At 47.0% G+C, this 20,718-nt stretch overlaps 1 protein-coding gene across 2 annotated transcripts in view; it reads right to left on the reverse strand.

Moving 5' to 3' along the window:
* Positions 1 to 20,718, reverse strand: part of TRIM67 (tripartite motif containing 67) — a 62,209-nt gene that overhangs the window by 16,704 nt on the left and 24,787 nt on the right. Inside the window, exons 2-6 of one of the 2 annotated variants that reach the window (XM_086381313.1) lie at positions 7,120 to 7,215; positions 5,462 to 5,584; positions 4,419 to 4,529; positions 2,816 to 2,969; positions 35 to 180 (exon numbers count right to left, since the gene is read on the reverse strand). In XM_086381313.1, coding sequence (XP_086237439.1) covers positions 35 to 180; positions 2,816 to 2,969; positions 4,419 to 4,529; positions 5,462 to 5,584; positions 7,120 to 7,215 — 630 coding nt within the window. Of the gene's footprint in view, positions 1 to 34; positions 181 to 2,809; positions 2,970 to 4,418; positions 4,530 to 5,461; positions 5,585 to 7,119; positions 7,216 to 20,718 lie in introns of both variants that reach the window. The other variant, XM_086381312.1, reaches the window with a different exon arrangement.

A 20,718-nucleotide genomic window follows, 5' to 3' on the forward strand; every position in this document is an offset into this window, starting at 1 on the left:
AGCCTCGCCCCCCGCCCCCCGCAGCAGGCCTCACCCGGAACTGCCCCCCGTCGCCGTCGTCTAGCTCCAGGATGTAGCCGTCCACGGGGCTGTGGGTGAAGGGCGGTGTCCTCCAGGCCAGCGTGACGCTGTTGTTCCGGGTGCAGCACTTCTCCAGCTGCAACAGGGGCACGGGCGGCACTGTGACGGGACAGGCGGGCTTCAGTGTGCACACCCTGCAGGGCACCCCAGAGGGAAGGCGACCACCTGCGCCACTCCCTGCTGCTTGTATGCACACTCTGTGGGCCTCCTAGCCTGGGAGGGGGGTCCTGGGATTTGAGGCCAGGAGAGACTCAGAGACGTGGCAGTTGCTGCTACCCCTCTGAGTCTGGAGCCCTGAGGACAAGGTGTCCTCTCCCCACTGGCCCACTGAGTATCACTGGTTTTGATTCTGACCCACGAGCGGCTCCCTAGGACTTGCAGCAGAGCCTGACCGCCTGTGCCTCCCAGCACGGCAAGGCCTCTGCATACCCTCTGCATGGAGTCACGTGCAGCTCACACCTGGGGCCCGTGAAGTTGTGGTTGGGGGTGGGCAACAGGCAAAACACAGAGACACATTGAAACCTTTGTCTGGGAGTGTTTTAAAGGCCTAGGGAACTAGATCCTGGAAGGTGAGGCAATCTTAGAGTATGGGACAATCTACCCATGGAATTAGGGATTCAAGTCAAGTGTATCATCAGTTCTATCAAGGTGAGCTCGGGAGTATCTTTTTATTCTCTAGTTGTCTTCAGGCTCAAGAGATTTTAGAAATATAGTCTATGCTGGGGCTTCCCAGGTGACGTTAGTGATAAAGAACTTGCCTGCCAATGCAGGAGACATAAGAGACTTGGGTTCCATCCCTGGGTTGGGAAGTTCCCCTGGAAGGGGGCACGGCAACCCACTTTAGTATTCTTGCCTGGAGAATCCTATGGACAGAGGAGCCTGGTGGGCTATGGTCCATAGGGTTGCAAAGAGGTGGACATAACTGAAGCGATTTAGCATGCATGCATGCATAGTCCCTGCTGACATTTTTCAAAGGGAACACTGCAACATGAGTTTTTGTAAAAACTACAGATTTCCATTTGGGTCCAGATGTTAGGGCACCATCTTCCACATTTTGGTGGACAGTTTAGTGGGGTGTGAGCACTGTCTGTTATGGATGTCATCTCAGGGCTGGCTCCATGCAGACTGGCCCCAGGACCCTGGGTTATCAGTGTGGAAGGAGTCCTCTCTGCATCCCTGGGCACTGCTTCTCGCTTTTCCACTTCCTCTGTGAATTCCACCACCCCACCCTGTCAGGAGCAGCTCCAAGCGGCCTCTTTCAGCAACCCCACCTTCCAGAGCCCCAACTCCTGCCAGGCTTATTCTGTTCCCAGAACCACGCCTCATTCACACCTGGGGCAGATGACATTTCCAAACCTTACCTCAGGTGCAAACTGAGTGTGGGAGTGAGCACAGAGATTGGGTGTCTTCGGTTTAAAAATGGCCACATACTTTGCAAGTGAGCATTTTCCTGAGTTCACAGCTTCTGAACTGTGGTGCTCAGCTCTTTGATATATTGGTTAAAAAAAACAAACCCCCAAAGAGTTTTATTCCCTCCACTGCTGCTGCTTCTGCTAAGTCGCTTCAGTCGTGTCCGACTCTGTGTGACCCCATAGATGGCAGCCCACCAGGCTCCCCCGTCCCAGGGATTCTCCAGGCAAGAACACTGGAGTGGGTTGCCATTTCCTTCAATGCATGAAAGTGAAAAGTGAAAGTGAAGTCACTCAGTCGTGTCCGACCCTCAGCGACCCCATGGACTGCAGCCCACCAGGCTCCTCCATCCATGGGATTTTCCAGGCAAGAGTACTGGAGTGGGGTGCCATCGCCTTCTCCTGAATGTACCCTTAATGTCTCTGGAGAGGCAGGGTGACCTCACATGCTAATTTTGTAACCTGGGGAAAGTTATGCAAACTTTTCTTAACTCATAGCCTGTGTCCCCCCGGCTCTCTGAACTCACCTCTACCACCCATCACCTTCTCACACTGCTGTCACCTCCAGCCTTGCTCTGCTTGGAACACAGCAAACTTATACCTGCCCTCTGCCGCCTGGAACCTTCTTCCTTTATACTGCATCTCTTTCCTTCTCACCTCGAAACACTACCCCCATACTAATGCCTTCTTCTCAAAAAATGGCTTCCCTCGTGGCTCAGATGGTTAAGAATCAGCTTGTAATCCAGGAGACTCAGGTTTGATCCCTAATTGGAAAGATCTCCTGGAGAAGGGAATGGTTACGCACTCCAGTATGCTTGTCTGGAGAATTCCATGGACAGAAGAGCCTGGCAGGCTACAGTCCATGGGGTCAGAAAGGGTCAGACATGACTGAGCAACTAACACTTTCACTTCTCAAAAAGCACCTTGTCGGTCACACCCGCCACCATCAGGGTATATCTGTTGTATCACTGCCTATTTCCTTCTCTAGATGCCAGCTCAGTCTTGTGAGGGAGTCTGTGGACTTGTTCATGGCTGTGTCCCGAACACTGAGGATGGTGATAAACACTCAATAGGTGTCTCTGGACGAACAAACGATCCTCTTTCATACATGCGAAAACTGTGGCTCAGGCTGGGGGCTACCCGCAGAGGTCACCAGCTCGAGAACACTGAACTGGAACCTGAACCCAGGTCTGTGCTGCAGAAGTCCCTCCCTCCCAATCTGGGCCAGGGTCACAAGTCTTCCGATGCATGAGCTGCCCTGCAGAGTGGATGCCTCTTCCAGAAGAAGCAACAACTGAACTGGGCCAACCACGGCTCACCCCTACATTTCATCTGAATGAAGTCCAGCTGGTGGATGGCTTGCAGCAGCGGCTCGCTGTCCAAGGTCAGCTCAAACTCCGCGGACACTTTGGGCTCCAGGGCGCCTTTGACCCACTGCTCTTGAGACACCTGGACACGCTTGATCAGGGCATCTGAGATCTTAAAGGAAGCACAGAGTTTAGGGTGTCCATGTGCAAAGGAAAAATAACACAGCAGGTGGTGAGGAAAGGATAGGGGCTTCATCTCCATGGGCTCAGGGGGTGGCTGTGTTAAGAATGCCCTCTCAAGCCCTGGCAGAGATGTCAGGACCCATGCTGGTATGGGGGTAAATAAAAATGCATTGTATTGTTTAAATCATCTGCATAGGTCAGGCATATTCCTTGTAAAGAAGCACTTGCTGTTTTAGGCTAAACCCTTTTGTAAAGCAAATGATACTTTTTATTTATTTTTTCAAACTTCTTATTTTGTACTGGGGGATGGCCTATTAACAATGTTGTGATAGTTTCAAGTTAACAGCCAAGGAACTTGGCCATATATACACATGTATCCATTCTTCATAAATCCCCCCTCCCATCCAGGCTGCCACATAACACTGAGCAGAGTTCCCTGTGCTCTATAGTAGGTCCTTGTTGGTTATCCATTTTGTATGTAACAGTGTGTCCATGAACTTGCCAAATTCCCTACCTATCCATTCCCCTCAGCAACCACTGGTTCATTTTCTAAGTCTGTGAGTCTCTTTCTGTTTTGTAACTAAGTTTGTTTGGAAGCAAACGGTACTTATAAAATATACAGAAACACTCTGCATATTCTTCTTTTGCTAGATCCCGCACTTTGCAAAGTGAAACTCACTAGTGGTTTGTCCTAGCATGTGAAAGCATCTCCTTCAGCCCAGGACTGGACCACTTCCTCCCTCCCACTGTCTTTCCCCCATGTTGTTCTGCAGCTTCTGCTCCAAACTCTCACTGTATCAAACCCACAGCTCTGTTCTCTGCTGGAGAAAGTCTTGCTCATTCAGAACATTTGCACGTGTCCCTGTAGAGCTATGATGCCCATGCACCCTTCCTGCGGACCAATCAAGGAGATTCATCATTTTCCCCACAGACGGAGGACTGGGCTTTCGTTTGAGTCACAGAAGTGTTCCCGAGAGATGCTCGTGACCCGGATTAGCCTAGCTGCTGGGGGTTGCCCAGCAAGGCAGCCCGGGCTTTCTGGGCTGCAGTATTCTGTCCAGACCTGTGGGACTCTGCCCACTGGGGGTCATGTGGATTCTACTAACTCACTTCTTCCAGTGCAATCTTTCCAGCTTTACTGGCAGACTGTCTTCTTTCATCTGTGGGGAAAATGTTGCACTGGTGTTCTAGGAAGTCGAGCCACGAGAGTGTGGCACTGCAGGCCTAGAGACTGTGATGTTTGATCTCCTCATTTAATGATGACCCAGAGCGAGGTCAGAGCTTGTGAGAACAGCCAAGATGAGATTTCAGGTATTCTGGACTCACTGAGCACAGGAGAATCTGCTCAACTCCAAGCCATGGGGAGGGACTTTCCTAGAACCTTGGCTGGTGTGGGACGTGGCCATGGAGTTGGAAGAAGGACCGCCAGCCCGCTCACCTGCAGGAACCCGGCGGGGTCGTTCTCTTTGATCACCTCCAGGCAGTACTCCATCAGCCCAGTGGACTGGCGCAGCTTCAGTGTGCAGTGATTGATCTGGTCCCAAACCATCTGCCATGAAAAGGACCCCTGGTAACCGTCTCGTGGATGAACAGCTCGGCTGCAGCAGGAGGCAACACTGTTCTCGACTCCCTTGTACCCTCTCCTGCCACTGCTCTGATCCTGAGCTCCACGTGCCCTCGTTACAGGGGAGTAATTGGACACATTGCCCCATGAGAAGGCCTGCCACACCCAACAGAGCACACTTCCTGAACTCTGGATAAAAAGCAGAGAACGTACACAATCTGAACCCTCCCAAGTGACCAGTCCATGCCCCCCACTCTCACTTGCTGGGTGATCATTTGAGGGGCTCAACTGCTTTGCATGTAAACCATGGACCACCCCCAACACGCATTCCTTCTCGCCCTTCAGTAATATTTCTGGTTCAGTTGAGAAATGTCTATGAAATAGATCGAGCCCAGACCCTGAAGTGAGTAGTTTTCATCAAGGCAGGATGTTCACGGGGCAGCTGCCTGGACCGGGGGCCCGGTGCGAGTGAGGGAAGTCTTGCCTTTCCACGGTGGTCACTGGCCACCATGCTGACCACGCGAGCACCAAACACCAGAGAACCTGACGGACGGGCCGAGCCGGGGCCCTGAGCACAGCCCTCGTCATCCAAGGAGGCCATCTCCGCTCTGCAAGATGGGAGCAGGGAGTGTGTCTTCCACAGAAAGCAAGGGCCCAGCAGATGGGAGAGGGGGGCTTCTGACTGAAAGCAGCAGGATTCAGGGGTTTCATCCCCGCTTTGGAGGGAGAGTAGGCATGGCGATTACTACAGGCAAAGCGGCAAGTAGGTCCCAGGGAACCTGCTCAGTGCTTCCTCCCCTCACTCGTTCATTCATTCATACCCTCAGCTAACACTGACCCTGTGTCTACACCGCGTGTTCCCAACCCTGGCCAGGGAGGGGGATGGGACTGGGTGCACTGGCTGCCCGGGCACCCACCTTCAGCTTGTGCTCCCTCTCTTTGGTGACCTTGGTGAGCAGCTTGGCTTTCTGCCGGGTCAGAGCATCGACCAGCGCATCACACTGAGCCACCAGGCAGGCCTCGTAGTCCAGGCCATTCTCCTGTGGGACGCAGAGAGCTTTAGGGAGGAGACACACAGAGACATGGCCGGTGCTAGAGACACAGCCACGTCAGCAAGTGGGCCCCAGAGAGAGTGGTCCTGCTTCCAGATTGGAGACCGTGCACGTGAGTCTCAGCACATCGGAGGACGGAACGAATATTCAACGTCACCTGAGCCGTGCGGGTTTGTGAGGGTTCTCAGTGTCATGGGAAACACTCATGAGAGACTTAACAAGAAAAAAAAGCAGCTACAAGTGTGCAGCATAATTGCACACTGCGTGTGTGTGTGTGTGTGTGTGTGTGTGTGTGAACGAATGGAAGAGAGTGTCAAAATAGTGGGGTGGCCACTTAAAGGGGTGAGATATTGGTGAACTTCTGGTACTTTTGTCTGCTATTTTCTACTTTTCACAGTTTCTAGAACATATTTTTACTTTTCATAATCAGATAACAGTAAAACGAACAAAACCCAGTGGTCTGGCTGTAGGATCTGTCTTTCTCAGTTGTGAAAAAGAATCCTTCAACACCTCTCAGACCAGCCTGGATTCAGACCTCGTGTCATGGGCTAATGTGTTTTCTCCCACCCCTGTCCCAAGCTCCTATGATGAAGTCCGAACCCGCATGACCTCAGAACAAGACTGTGTTTGGAGAAACGGCCTTGAAAGAAGTAACTTAAATGAGGTCCTTAGGCTGGGCTCTGATTCAACATGACTGTGTCCTTAGAAGAGGTGGTCAGGACACAGACAGGCACAGAGGGAGGGCCCCCTGAGGACGCAGTGGGGTGGTGGCTGTCTGCCAGCCCAGGAGAGAGCCCTCAGGAGGAACCACCCCTGCCCACGCTTCGATCTTGAACTTCTAGCCTCCATAACTGTGAGAAAATAGGTTACTGGGGTTGAAGCCACTCAGTCTGTGGTGCTTTGTTATAGCAACCCCACCAAATAGCTGGTGTTCTGAAACATTAGAAACAGGAAAGGAAATGCCTGGTGGCTGAACTCGTTGCTTTAGCTTATTGGGAAGGGTGGTTTCTATAGGCGGGTTTAGAGTTCAATGCCCTCAGTCCCCCTTTTCCACCCAGACACCAGGAAGTTCGTGATCTGTGTGAAAGTTCCTCCCTGCGTGCATTTATACACTCTCTCCCTGACAGACAGAGCTCCTGGGGGCACAGACTGCACCTTATCGATCAGTGTCGGGCTTGTACATGACACAGCGTGGGTGCTCAGTAAATACATTTATTTAGTAACTGATGCTTTTCTATTATGATGCATTTGGTATGAAAGCACTGTATACAGACACTGGTAGCACTGTATGGCCCTGCATTATTTCTATCTGGCTCTCTTTCTATGATTCTTTCTGAGTTCAAGCGAAATCCCTTTCCTACCGGATGGCTCATGGGTGCCAGTGGGTTGGGTGCAACACCCGAGGCTGTGCAGCGGAGCAGTTGGGCCTCCTGTGTTCAACACTGAGAAGTGCTGTCAGGGGCCTTCCCTTGCCTCATCCGTGTCTCACATCCCTTCTGCAGAGGGGTGGGGTCTGGGCTTACCTGGATCTGCTGCAGAATGTTCTTCAGCTGAACCAGAAACTCCTTTGCTTCTTTTGCCTTATCGGAAACTCCATTTAAGGCCTGAGACAGCTGGGCCTAAAAGATATTACAGGTTGAAAAGGAAAATTAGGTGTTAAAGGCATTTGGTCTGCCCTTCACTCTGAAAGCTGTGTTTATAACAGGGTATAACCAAGAGCTTTCCTCTATGGAGGGAGCCCGGTCATTGCAGCATGGGCTTGTCTTTCCAGCAATGGCTGATAAAGTGTTGGCTGACTTGCTCTCTTCTGTCTGCACTCCAAAGCTGGATAGAAGTAAGGAGCATTCAGCTAATTGGTTGGGGCTGACAGGACCCAGGACAAGAAGCAAGTATAGACTTGACCGGGTCTGGCCCCCGCCCCTCCCACAGCAGCTCTACCCCCATCAGTAGGACTCTCAGACGCCAATGTGTGGACACCCCAGGTGCCAGGCCACACTCTGCCCACCTCATTTGTACACAGTTGCATTTTGGCCTAAGTGGGATGGGTGGGAAAGAGACCTGGAAATGAGCTTGAGCCATGTGGATGGAGGGTCCCAAGTCACCATGTAGAAGGGATGGTGGTGGCCTCCTTGGCAATCGACACCCTAACTCTGCTCGGTTGCTGGGACCCAAAGGCAGAGCTGCAAGCTGGTCTCAAATCTATGGCCTTTAGCCTCAGGCTTCTTTTCAATGAAACATATGCCCACACAATCGAATCTGTCTTCAAAACTTCACTATTGAATAGACTGATGCCCTTTGTTTTTAAATTTTATTTATCTATATTTTGATCATGCCCTGCAGCCTGTGGGATCTTAGTTTCCCAACCAAGGATTGAACCCATATCCCCTACAGTGGAAGTGTGGAGTCTTAGCCACTGGACCGCCAGGGAAATCTCCTGATGCCCTTGATTTTTAACGGTACTCTCATGTTTCAAATTAAAAAGCTGAGGGCAGAGGAAAAAAATGGGGCCAGAAAAGCTGGGTCATACCTGCTCTCCACTGTCTTTAGGTCTCTCTGCTCAAATATGATCTGTCTGAGAGGCCTCTTCCCTTGCCCTGCTTTATGCTTCTTCACAATGTTCATTACCACCCAACACAGGTTTGTTTGCTGTGCGTCTCTCCTCCCAAGAATGTAAGTTCTCTGGTTGCTCACATCCAGAAAGAGCACCAGGCACAAGGCAGCATTAAACAGTGTCGATATTTGTGGAATGAACGGGTCAATTGATGTGGTTCTTTGGACCATATCCACGGTGTTCCAAGTGTGGTTCCTGGACGCTCAACATCAGCATCACCTAGGAATTTGCTAGAAATCCAAATTCTATGGCCTCACCCCAGTCTTACTGCTCAGAACCTAGGGGTGAAGCCCAGGAATCTTTCTTTTAACAAGCTATCCAGGGATGTCTGATGCACTTTGAGATCCATTGGATGGTACAAACATAGCCACGGAGTGGATGAGAAGACGTGGGAACATGAAGGTGACCAGGTCACCAATGTTCAAGGTGAGGTCTGAGCTGTGTCCTGCTCTGGGAGATGGCTGGGAGCCTCGGGTGTGGCTCAGCTGAGAGGTGGCTCCTGGAGAAGCTCTTCCTGCCTCCAATGGCTTCCCAATTCCACTCCCCATCCCACACACACTTCAGCTGGTGTAAGCCCTTCCCTCCATGCTTACCCACTATGGACAATTCTGTTGCAATTATCTATGCAGGAAGACTAGCCAATAGAAATCGCAAGAATAGCAGAGTGTTCTGCATCTGCTCTGTCTCATACAGCTGCCAGCAGTATGGGTGGCTCTGAGCCCTTGAAATTTTACTTCATTTTCAGCCACCATGGGTGGCCAGTGGCTGCTGTCCTGGGCAGCACAGATCTTTGTACTCATCCTTAGCAGCTCAGCCTGTGTTTGATAACTTCACTCAGGAGGAGCTGGAGAGGTCAGCATCACTCAGACTCATCATCTGTGTCCAGAAAAGGGGTGCCTCCCTCCCTACCACACTCAATGCAAGAAGAGGACCCTCGGAGGCTGCACCCCTTTTCTCTTCAAGGGGAGGCCCCTTCCTGGGAACCTATGCACTCCTTCATGGTGGGGACTTTGTCTTTGTCTTTCTAGCCAGGCACAAAATAGGGGCTCAAAAACCGCTCACTGGCTGAATAGAAAGCAAAGCAATTGCTCCACTAGAAGCGGATGCTAACCAAGACAGATCCCTGTAGATCCACAGGCAGCACACTTGTCCACAAGAAGCCACATTAGTGAGTGTCCCCCTCCTTCCACCTGGGAAACTGGAGCCAGCATGGCTCTGCCCCCACCAGCCCCGGCCTCCCCACAGCCCAGCCCTGCTCTCGACCTACATCCCACTTGGCAAATAGATCCTGGAGCTCGGCAATGAGCCCAGAACAAGTGATTTTTGAAAGGTTCCAGTGGCCTTAGGCAGACACCCAGCTGAAAGGGGAATGGACTCACAGCTCACTAGACACTGCTCCAGGCTCATCAGACTTGCCTGTGACCCCGGCCCAGCAGGGTGCAGCAAAGGCCTGACGGAAGAGCCCGGGCTCCCATGTGAGAGCTGGTCTCCCTTGAAGGATGTCCTGACCCAACAAGCACACACTTATATTAATACTTTTCTTGACCCCAGTTCCTTCCCATTGGGTGGGGCCACAAGTCAGCTCTCCTTGCCCAGGTGACAGCACTGTGGAAACTGGTCCTTGTTGTTCTACTGGCAAAGGAGCCAGGGATTGGGTGGCAAAGGTGGAAACCATTTCTCAAGGGACAAATTACTTATTGGCAACATGTTACAGGTTCACAGCATATTGTATTTGGCTGCAGTTTTCTGAGACATGCTCTTCCTCTTTTCCACAAGGACTGTCTAGGGGGGCCAGCAGGGGACACGGAAAACTGTGTTCTTCTGGTCCTAGAGAAGGGCTTCCCTGGTGGCTCAGATGGTGAAGAATCTGTCTGCAATGCAGGAGACCCAGATTTGATCCCTGGGTCAGGAAGATTCCCTGGAGAACAGAAGGGCAATCCGCTCCAGTATCCTGAACTCCATGGTCAGAGGAAGGCCCTGCCCTCTGTGAAATGAGAATGGGTTGTTCAGTCTCTGTGACCATACTATACTCTTGGAAAGAAAGGAAATATCCAGACAGAAGATAAATATTTTTAAATGACTGAACAGATTTTTAACTTGAATCAAACATTGTATTTTATGCCTTCCTATTTCTTAAAGGTTAGAATTACTTTGCTATAGAGTCTCTGAGTTTAGACAGCTTAAAAATGTCAGTATTTCCAACAGGGCCAAACCACCTGCTTCCTGGCCTAGCATCATGTCTTTGCCTGCAGCCTGAAGGAGTAGCTTCTAGATACACGGTGTAGTTTTCTGCCTCCACCCCCGCCTCCTTCTAGATGGTGTTATAGGGCCTCATAATGCATTAAGCTGGTTTCCCTGGTGGCTGGGATGGTAAAGAATCTGCCCAGGAGACCTAGGAGACCTAGGTTCAATCCCTGGGTTGGAAAGATCCCCTGGAGAAGGAAATGTCTACCCACTCCAAGATTCTTGCCTGGAGAATTCCATGATCAGAAAAGCCTGGAGCGCTACAGTCCGTAAGGTCACAAAGAGTCAGACACGACTGAGCGACTACTGCAATGCATTAAGCAAGAGGACTCTGGGGCATATAGCCAAATCTTGGCTCTGTCATCTGTTAGCTGTGAGTCTCAGAAAGATTCTTCATCTCTTTGTTATACAGGGTCCTCTCCTCATATGAGTTTGCACTATTATACTTGGAAATATAACTTGAGCTTTCCCCAAATCCTCTTTTGCTACTTTTTAAATCTGATCACACCAAAACAGGACATTTTAAATGTTCTTCTTTAGTGAATGTTTGGGAGATAATAATGCAATGATACTTATCTAACAGGATGCTTTCAGTTTGATTTCTGGGTTGTGAGAAGTGCTGAACCAATTTAAACAGTCTAATTTTTTGTGCAAATTTTTCTAGTTTTTTAAACTTACATCCGTTCTTTTAAAATAATAACAACTGTTTGTATTGCTTTGAAAGTGCAAATTGTAAAATAATTTAACTATTGTTTTCATGGTAACTTTATTAATAATATCACTGTTTAAAATATTTAACCATCCTAATTAATAACGATAACTATCCTTTTAGATTACTCATGCTATTACTTTCTTAAGCAAAAGAAACCTGTAAATTAGAAAGAATTTATTTATCTATCTATTTTTGGCCGTGCTGTGTCTTCATTGCTGCACAGGCTTTTCTCTAGTTGCGGAAGTGGGGGCTGCTCTCTGGTTGTGGAGCATGGACTCTAGGTGCTCAGGCTTCAGTAGATGGAACACGGTGGGTTCAGTAGTGGTGGCACATGGGTTGAGTTGTTCCACAGCATGTGGGATCTTCCCGGACCAGGGATTGAACCCATGTCCCCTGCATTGGCACATGGATTCTTAACCGCTGGATCACCAAGGAAGTCCCCCAAAGTCCTCTTCATTGTTTGATCTGGGTCTATAATATATGGGTGGTTATGGACTGAATGTTTATGTCTTCCAAAAATCCATATATGGAGGCCTTAACCTCTGGTATGGAGGTATTAGGAGATAGGAACTTTGGAATGTGATTAGGAATTGAGGGTGGAGCCCTCATGATGGGATTAGTGTCCTTAAAAGACAAGATCTTACTCTCTCCTCCCACATGCACTGAGGAAAGGCCATGTAAAGACTCAATAAGGTCCAGGCTTCAGAACTGTGAGAGATAAATCTCTGTTGTTTAAGCCACCTAGTCTGTGGTATGGTTCAGTTCAGTTCAGTTGCTCAGTCGTGTCTGACTGTTTGCAACCCCATGGACTGCAGCACGCCAGGCCTCCCTGTCCATCACCAACTCCTGGAATTTACTCAAACTCATGCCCATTGAGTTGGTGATGCATCCCACCATCTCATCCTCTATCGTCCCCTTCTCCTCCTGTCTTCAATCTTTCCCAGCATCAGGGTCTTTTCAAATGAGTCAGCGCTTTGCATCAGGTGGCCAAACTATTAGAGTTTTAGCTTCAACATCAGTCCTTCCAGTGAACACCCAGGACTGATCTCCTTTAGGATGGACTGGTTGGATCTCCTTGCAGTCCAAGGGACTCTCAAGAGTCTTCCCCAACACCATAGTTCAAAAGCATCAATTCTTTGGCGCTCAGCTTTCTTTATAGTTCAACTCTCACATCCATACATGACCACTGGAAAAACCATAGCCTTGACTAGATGGACCTTTGTTCACAAAGTAATGTCTCTGCTTTTCAATATGCTGTCTAGGTTGGTCATAACTTTCCTTTCAAGGAGTAAGCGTCTTTTAATTTCATGGCTGCAGTCACCATCTGCAGTGATTTTGGACCTCAGAAAAATAAAGTCTGCCATTCTTTCCACTGTTTCCCCATCTATTTCCCATGAAGTGGTGGGACCAGATGCCATGGTTTCAGTTTTCTGAATGTTGAGTTTTAAGCCAACTTTTTCACTCTTCTTTTTCACTTTCATCTAGAGGCTCTTTAGTTCCTCACTTTCTGCTGTAAAGGTGGTGTCATCTGCATATCTGAGGTTATTGATATTTCTCCCGGCAATCTTGGTTCCAGCTTGTGCTTCATCCAGCCCAGGGTTTCTCGTGATGTACTCTGCATATAAGTTAAATAAGCAGGGTGTCAATATACAGCCTTGATGGACTCCTTTTCCTATTTGGAACCAGTCTGTTGTTCCATGTCCAGTTCTAACTGTTGTTTCCTGACCTGCATACAGGTTTCTCAAGAGGCAGGTCAGGTGGTCTGGTATTCCCATCTCTTTCAGAATTTTCCACAGTTTATTGTGATCCACACAGTCAAAGGCTTTGGCATAGTCACTAAAGCAGAAATAGATGTTTTTCTGGACTCTTTTGCTTTTTTGATATCCAACAGATGTTGGCAATTTGGTCTCTGGTTCCTCTGCCTTTTCTAAAATCAGCTTGAACATCTGGAAGTTCACGGTTCACGTACTGTTGAAGCCTGGTTTGGAGAATTTTGAGCATTACTTTACTAGCATGTGAGATGAGTGCAATTGTGCGGTAGTTTGAGCATTCTTTGGCATTGCCTTTCTTTGGGATTGGAATGAAAACTGCCCTTTTCCAGTCCTGTGGCCACTGCTGAGTTTTCCAAATTCACTGGCATGTTGAGAACAGTACTTTCACAGCATCATCTTTTAGGATTTGAAATAGCTCAACTGGAATTCCATCACTTCCACTAACTTTGTTCGTAGTGATGCTTTCTAAGGCCCACTTGACTTCACATTCCAGGATGTCTGGCTCTGGGTGAGTGATCACACCATCGTGATTATCTGGATCATGAAGATCTTTTTTGTACAGTTCTTTTGTGTATTCTTGCCACCTCTTCTTAATAGCTTCTGCTTCTGTTAGGTTCATACCATTTCTGTCCTTAATCGAGCCCATCTTTGCATGAAATGTTCCCTTGGTATCTCTGATTTTCTTGAAGAGATCCCTAGTCTTTCCCATTCTGTTGTTTTCCTCTATTTCTTTGCATTGATCACTGAGGAAGGCTTCCTTATCTCTCCTTGCTATTCTTTGGAACTCTGCATTCAAATGGGCATATCTTTCCTTTTCTCCTTTGCTTTTGGCTCTCTTCTTTTCACAGCTATTTGTAAGGCCTCCCCAGACAGCCATTTTGCTTTTTTGCATTTCTTTTTCTTGGGGATGGTCTTGATCCCTGTCTCCTGTACAATGTCACGAACCTCCATCCATAGTTCATCAGGCACTCTGTCTATCAGATCTAGTCCCTTAAATCTATTTCTCACTTCCACTGTATTATCATAAGGGATTTGATTTAGGTCATACCTGAATGGTCTAATGGTTTTCCCTACTTTCTTCAATTTCAGCCTGAATTTGGCAATAAGAAATTCATGATCTGAGCCACAGTCAGCTCCTGGTCTTGCTTTTGCTGACTTCTCCATCTTTGGCTGCAAAGAATGTAATCAATCTGATTTCAGTGTTGACCATCTGGTGATGTCCATGTGTAGAGGCTTCTCTTGCATTGTTGGAAGAGGGTGTTTGCTATGACCTGTGCATTCTCTTAGCAAAACTCTATTAGCCTTTGCCCTGCTTCATTCTGTACTCCAAGGCCAAATTTGCCTGTTACTCCAGGTGTTCTTGACTTTTTACTTTTGCATTCCAGTCCCCTATAATATAATAATCACTTTTTGGGGGGTGTTAGTTCTGGAAGGTCTTGTAAGTCTTCATAGAACCATTTAGCTTCAGCTTCTTCAGCATTATTGGTCGGGGCATAGACTTGGATTACTGTGGTATTGAATGGTTTGCCTTGGAAATGAACAGAGATCATTCTGTTGTTTTTGAGATTGCATCCAAGTACTGCATTTCATTGACTGTGATGGCTACCCCATTTCTTTTAAGGGATTCCTGCCCACAGTAGTAGATATAATGGTCATCTGAGTTAAATTCACCCATTTCAGTCCATTTTACTTTGCTGATTCCTAAAACGTCGACATTCACTCTTGCCATCTACTGTTTGACCATTTCCAGTTTGCCTTGATTATATGGTATGGTTATAGAAGCCCAAACAGACTAAGACATGAATTATCTAAATTACCCTGCTAGGACCTATTTACACTTTTAGTTCACACAGCCTCAGGGATAATTCTCATGTTTGCCACAGTCTCTGTGGAGAAGCCCCTAAGTTGCCACCTTTTAAACTAGGTGTTTTTTGTCTGATATCAGGATTACCTGGTAGAAGTGCAGGAAGTTAGACACCAAGGATCCAGACACGGCTCCTAAACGCCCCCTATAGATCATTTGCTTCCCTCCCCAAATGGAATGTGTCCTTGGAACTACTTCCGGGGTGCATCTCACTCTCTGTGAGATGGGAAACCCTTGGGAAATGCATCGGCTCCCTGTGGCATCCCCGGGCCCAGCTCCTGCTGCCCCGCAGGCCTGTCCTTTGCTACTCTGTGTGGGCGGCACAGGGCCACCCACGTAGAAAGTGCTCCACAGAGACCAGTCAGTGAGGAGATTCTGTCCTGGATTCCGTCTGACAAGCTGCCCCCAGCTACTCCTTGTGTCTCAGCCCTCTCCAACTGGGCTTAATTAAAGCAGCCATGTGGCCACTCTGAACTCGCTGTTTCTAGGGCACAAAGCCCCATCTGGTCCTGGGCACTGGCAGTCAAACCCTGCCCTCTTTTTGTGACTTTTCACGTCACCCCTTCCCCACTTCACCCTCAGACTTTCCTTTCTTTTCCTCCCTAAGTGCCTCCATAATGGGTGGGTGGGATGCAGGTGGTCCCGGGAATGGAAGGCTCCTTCTTCACAGGAGTTTCAGATTATGAATATGTGAATCCTGACAATGGGGGAGATGGGTCAGGATAGGATGTAGTGCAACTACACTATGGCTGGTTTGACATTGTCCCCACCCCAACCCGGAGCCAGCCACTGAGGCCTTGGCGGACCAGAGGCAGTGATGGAGGCTCTGCTCCCCAGAAGCTCAGCTCACAGCTCAGCCCTGCACTAACCAGGCTTGAGAGTGGCCTAAGCTCCTGGATCTGCCAGCCATGTAGCTGGAAGCCCTGCTGTATCCACCCAGGGACCCCAGAACTGGACTTTGGGGTCAGGGTCTGAACTCAAACCCTCATTTTATGTGACCAGGTTTCTTTGTGAGCCTTTGGGTCCTCACTTTGGAATGGGGGTAATGATACACTCTCCAAGAGCTAGCTCAAGATTTAAGAGAGAGCCTACATGGACAGCCCTGGGTTCACGGGCTGGCACTCTAGTGACGGTGGTTCTGTGCATAATGGGACTGTTGCAGGCACTGCTGCTTCCTGCCATTGGCCGTCTGCTATCCTTCCTAACAGCAGTTTTATTTTGCTTTGAGAACTTGCCTCTTTCCCTACCAGGTCCCACCCGGTAGGACTGGAATCCTGACCCCAGCACTACTGTCATCACCCGACAAGGGGCAGGCACATGCCCTGTTCTAGTTGGGAATGTGCCAGCTCCTTGGAGTTCAAAATTGAGCAAAAGGCCCAAGAAATGTAGAAATAGAGGAATTTGCTCTGTAGCAGGGGTCCCAACTTCCGGGATCGAATGCCTGATGATCTGAGGTGGCATCACTGACTTGATGAGTTTGAGCAAGCTCCAGGAGTTGGTGATGGACAGGGAAGCCTGGCGTGCTGCAGTCCATGGGGTCACAAAGAGTGGGACACATCTGAGCGACTGAACCAAACTGACTGATCTGAGGTGGAGCTGATGTAATAATAATAGAAATAAAGTGCGCAGGCCCCTGCCTGGATAACAGCCTTGTTGTGGCACAGGGGCTTCTGTAACTCAGTGAAGCTATGAGCCATGCTGTGTAAGCCCCCCCAAGATGGACAAGCCATAGTGAAGAGTTCTGACAAAACACAGTCCACTGGAGGAGGAAATGGCAACCCACTTCAGTATTCTTCCCTCGAGAACCCCATGAATAGTGTGAAAAAGCAAAAAGATATGCCACCAGAAAATGAGCTCCCTCACCAAGTCAGAAGGTGTCCATTATGCTACTGGGGAAGAACAGAGGGCAATTACTAATAACTCTAGAAAGAATGAAGTGGAAAAGCCAAAGAGGAAACTGTGCTCAGTTGTGGATGTGTCTGGTGGTGAATGTAAAGTCCAGTGCTGTAAAGAACAGTATTGCACAGGACCTGGAATGTTAGGTTCGTGAGATTGGAAGTGGTCAAACAGGAGATGGCAAGAGTAAACATTGACATCTTAGGAATCAGTGAAGTAAAATGGACTGGAATGGGTGAATTTAATTCAGATGAATATTATCTACTACTGTGGACAAGAATCTCATAGAAGAAATGGAGTAGGCTTTATAGTCAACTAAAGAGTCTGAAATCCAGTACTTAGGTGCAATCTCAAAAATGACAGAATGATCACAGTTCATTTCCAAGGCAAACCATTCAACTCCACAGTAATCCAAGTCTATGCCCCAACTGAAGTTAACTGGTTCTATGAAGACCTACAAGACCCTCTAGAACTAATACACAAAAAAGGATATCCTTTCATCTCAGGGGATTGGGATACAAAAGTAGGAAGTCAAGAAATACCTGGAACAACAGGTAAATTTGGCCTTGGAGTAAAAAATGAAGCAGGGCAAAGACTAGCTGAGTTTTGTCACCAGAACACACTGGTCATAGCAAACACCCTCTTCCAACAACACAAGAGACGACTCTACACATGGACATCACCAGATGGTCAATACTGAAATCAGATTGATAATATTCTTTGCACCCAAAGATGGAAAGGCTCTATACAGTCAGCAAAAACAAGACCTGGAGCTGACTGTGGCTCACTCAGATCATGAACTCCTTATCACAAAATTTAGACTTAAATTGAAGAAAGTAGGAAAAACCAGTAGGCCAGTCAGATATGATCCAAATCAAATCCCTTATGATTATACAGCAGAGGTGATGAATAGATTCAAGGGATTAGACCTGGTAGACAGAGTGCCTGAAGAACTATACACAAAGGTTCAAAGACTTATACAAGAGGCAGTGACCAAAACCATCCCCAAGAAAAAGCAATGCAAGAAGGCAAAGTGGTTGTCTGAGGAGGCTTTACAAATACCTGAAGAAAGAAGAGAAGTGAAAGGCAAGGGATAAAGGAAAAGATATACCCAACTGAATGCAGAGCTCCAGAGAATAGCAAGGAGAGATAAGAAAGCCTTCTTAAATGAACAATGCAAAAACAACAACAACGACAACAACAACAACAAAACAAAAACAATATGAATGGGAAAGACTACAGGTCTCTTCAAGAAAATTGGAGATACCAAGGGAACATTTCATGGAAGGAAGGGCACAGTAAAGGATAGGAATGGTATGGACCTAATAGAAGCAGAAGATATTCAGAAGAGGTGACAAGAATATACAGATGAGCTATACAAGAAAAGGTCTTAATGACCCGAATAACCACAATGGTGTGTTCACTCACCTAGAGAGGGACATCTTAGAATGTGAAGTCAAATGGGTCTTAGGACCCATTTGTTCATTACTATGAACAAAGCTAGTGGAGGTGATGGAATTTCTGCTGAGCTATTTAAAACCCTAGATGATGATGATGTTAAAGTGTTGCACTCAGTATGTCGGTAAATTTGGAAAACTCAGCAGTGGCCACAGGACTGGAAAAGGTGTTTTCATTCTAATCCCAAAGAAGGGTGATGCCAAAGAATATTCAAACTACCACACAATTGCACTCATTTCACATTCAGGTCATTAAGATCTTTTCTTGTATAGTTCATCTGTGTATTCTTGTCACCTCTCCTTGATATCTTCTGCTTCTGTTAGGTCCATACCATTTCTATCCTTTATTGTGCCCATCCTCCCATGAAATATGTTCCCTTGATATCTCCAATTTTCTTGAAGAGATCTGTAGTCTTTCCCATTCCTATTGCTTTTCTGTTTTGTTTTTTTTTCCCATTGTTCATTTAAGAAGGCTTTCTTATCTCTCCTTGCTATTCTCTGGAACTCTACATTCAGTTGGGTATATCTTTTCCTTTATCCCTTGCCTTTCACTTCTCTTCTTTCTTCAGGTATTTGTAAAGCCTCCTCAGACAACCACTTTGCCTTCTTGCTTTTCTTTTTCTTGGGGATGGTTTTGGTCACTGCCTCCTGAACAAGTTTATGAACCTTTGTGCATAGTTCTTTACGCACTCTGTCTACCAGGTCTAAGCCCTTGAATCTATTCATTACCTCCACTGTATAATCATCTAACAATCAAGCTAACCTTGAGCTAGCAAGGTTACGCTCAAAATCCTTCAAGCTAGGCTTCAGCAGTATGTGAACTATGAACTTCCAGAGGTACAAGCTGTTTTTAGAAAAGTCAGAGGAACCAGAGATCAAATTGCCAGCATTTGTTGGATCATAGAAAAAGCAAGGGAATTCCAGGAAAATGTCTACTTCTGCCTCATTAGGTACACTAAAGCCTTTGGCTGTGTAGATCACTACAAACTGTAGAAAATTTCTAAGGAGATGAGAATACCAGACCATCTTGCCTGCCTCCTGAGAAACCTGTATGAGGGTCAAGAAGCAACAATTATAACTTATATAACAATTATAATAGTTGTACATGGACAACTGACTGGTTCAAAATTGGGAAAGGAGTACATCAAGACTGTATATTGTCACCCTGCTTATTTAACTTATATGCAGAGTACATCATGCAAAATGCTGGGCTGGATGAATCACAAGCTGGAATCAAGATTGTCAGGAGAAATATTAACAGCCTCAAATATGCAGATGATACCAGATGGCAGAAAGTGAAGAGACACTAAAGAGCCTCTTGATGAAAGTGATAGAGGAGAGTGAAAAAGCTGGTTTGAAACTCAAGATTAAAAATACTACAATCATGGTATCTGGTCCCAACATGTCATGGTAAATAGAAGGGGTAAAAGTGGAAACAGTGACAGATTTTCTTTACTTGAGCTCCAAAATCACTGCAGCTGGTGACTGAAGCCACAGAATTAAAAGATGTTTGCTCCTTGGAAGAAAATCTATGACAAACCTATTAAAAAGCAGAGATACCACTTTGCCACCAAAGGTCCCTATAGTCAGAGGTATGGTTTTTCCAGTAATGTATGGATGTTTTCTTTGCAGCCAAAGATGGAGAAGCTCTATACAGTCAACAAAAACAAGACCAGGAGCTGACTATCACTCAGATCATGAACTCCTTATTGCCAAATTCAGACTGAAATTGAAGAAAGTAGGGAAAACCACTAGACCATTCAGGTATGACCTAAATCAAATCCCTTACAATTATACAGTGGAAGGGAGAAATAGATTTAAGGGACTAGATCTGATAGATAGAGTGCCTGATGAACTATGGACTGAGGTTCGTGACATTGTACAGGAGACAGGGATCAAGACCATCCCCAAGAAAAAGAAATGCAAAAAAGCAAAATGGTTGTCTGGGGAGGTGTTACAAATAGCTGTGAAAAGAAGAGAAGCCAAAAGCAAAGGAGAAAAGGAAAGATATACCCATTTGAATGCAGAGTTCCAAAGAATAGCAAGAAAAAATAAGAAAGCCTTCTTCAGTGATCAATGCAAAGAAATAGAGGAAAATAACAGAATGGGAAAGACTAGGGATCTCTTCAAGAAAATTAGAGATACCAAGAGAACATTTCATGCAAAGATGGGCTCGATAAAGGACAGAAATGGTATGGACCTAACAGAAGCAGAAGATATTAAGAAGAGGTGACAAGAATACACAGAAGAATTGTACAAAAAAGATCTTCATGACCCAGATAATCACGATGGTGTGATCACTGACCTAGAGCCAGATATCCTGGAATGTGAAGTCAAGTGGGCCTTAGAAAGTATCACTACGAACAAAGCTAGTGGAGGTGATGGAATTCCAGTTGAGCTATTTCAAACCCTGAAAGATGATGCTGTGAAAGTGCTGCACTCAATATGCCAGCAAATTTGGAAAACTCAGCAGTGGCCCCAGGACTGGAAAAGGTCAGTTTTCATTTCAATCCCAAAGAAAGGCAATGCCAAAGAATGCTCAAACTACCGCACAATTGCACTCATC

Source organism: Bos grunniens, chromosome 28 (assembly GCF_055505025.1).
Source record: "Bos grunniens cultivar Pamir isolate PY7600 chromosome 28, Bosgru_T2T1.0, whole genome shotgun sequence".
Taxonomy (NCBI): domain Eukaryota; kingdom Metazoa; phylum Chordata; class Mammalia; order Artiodactyla; family Bovidae; genus Bos; species Bos grunniens.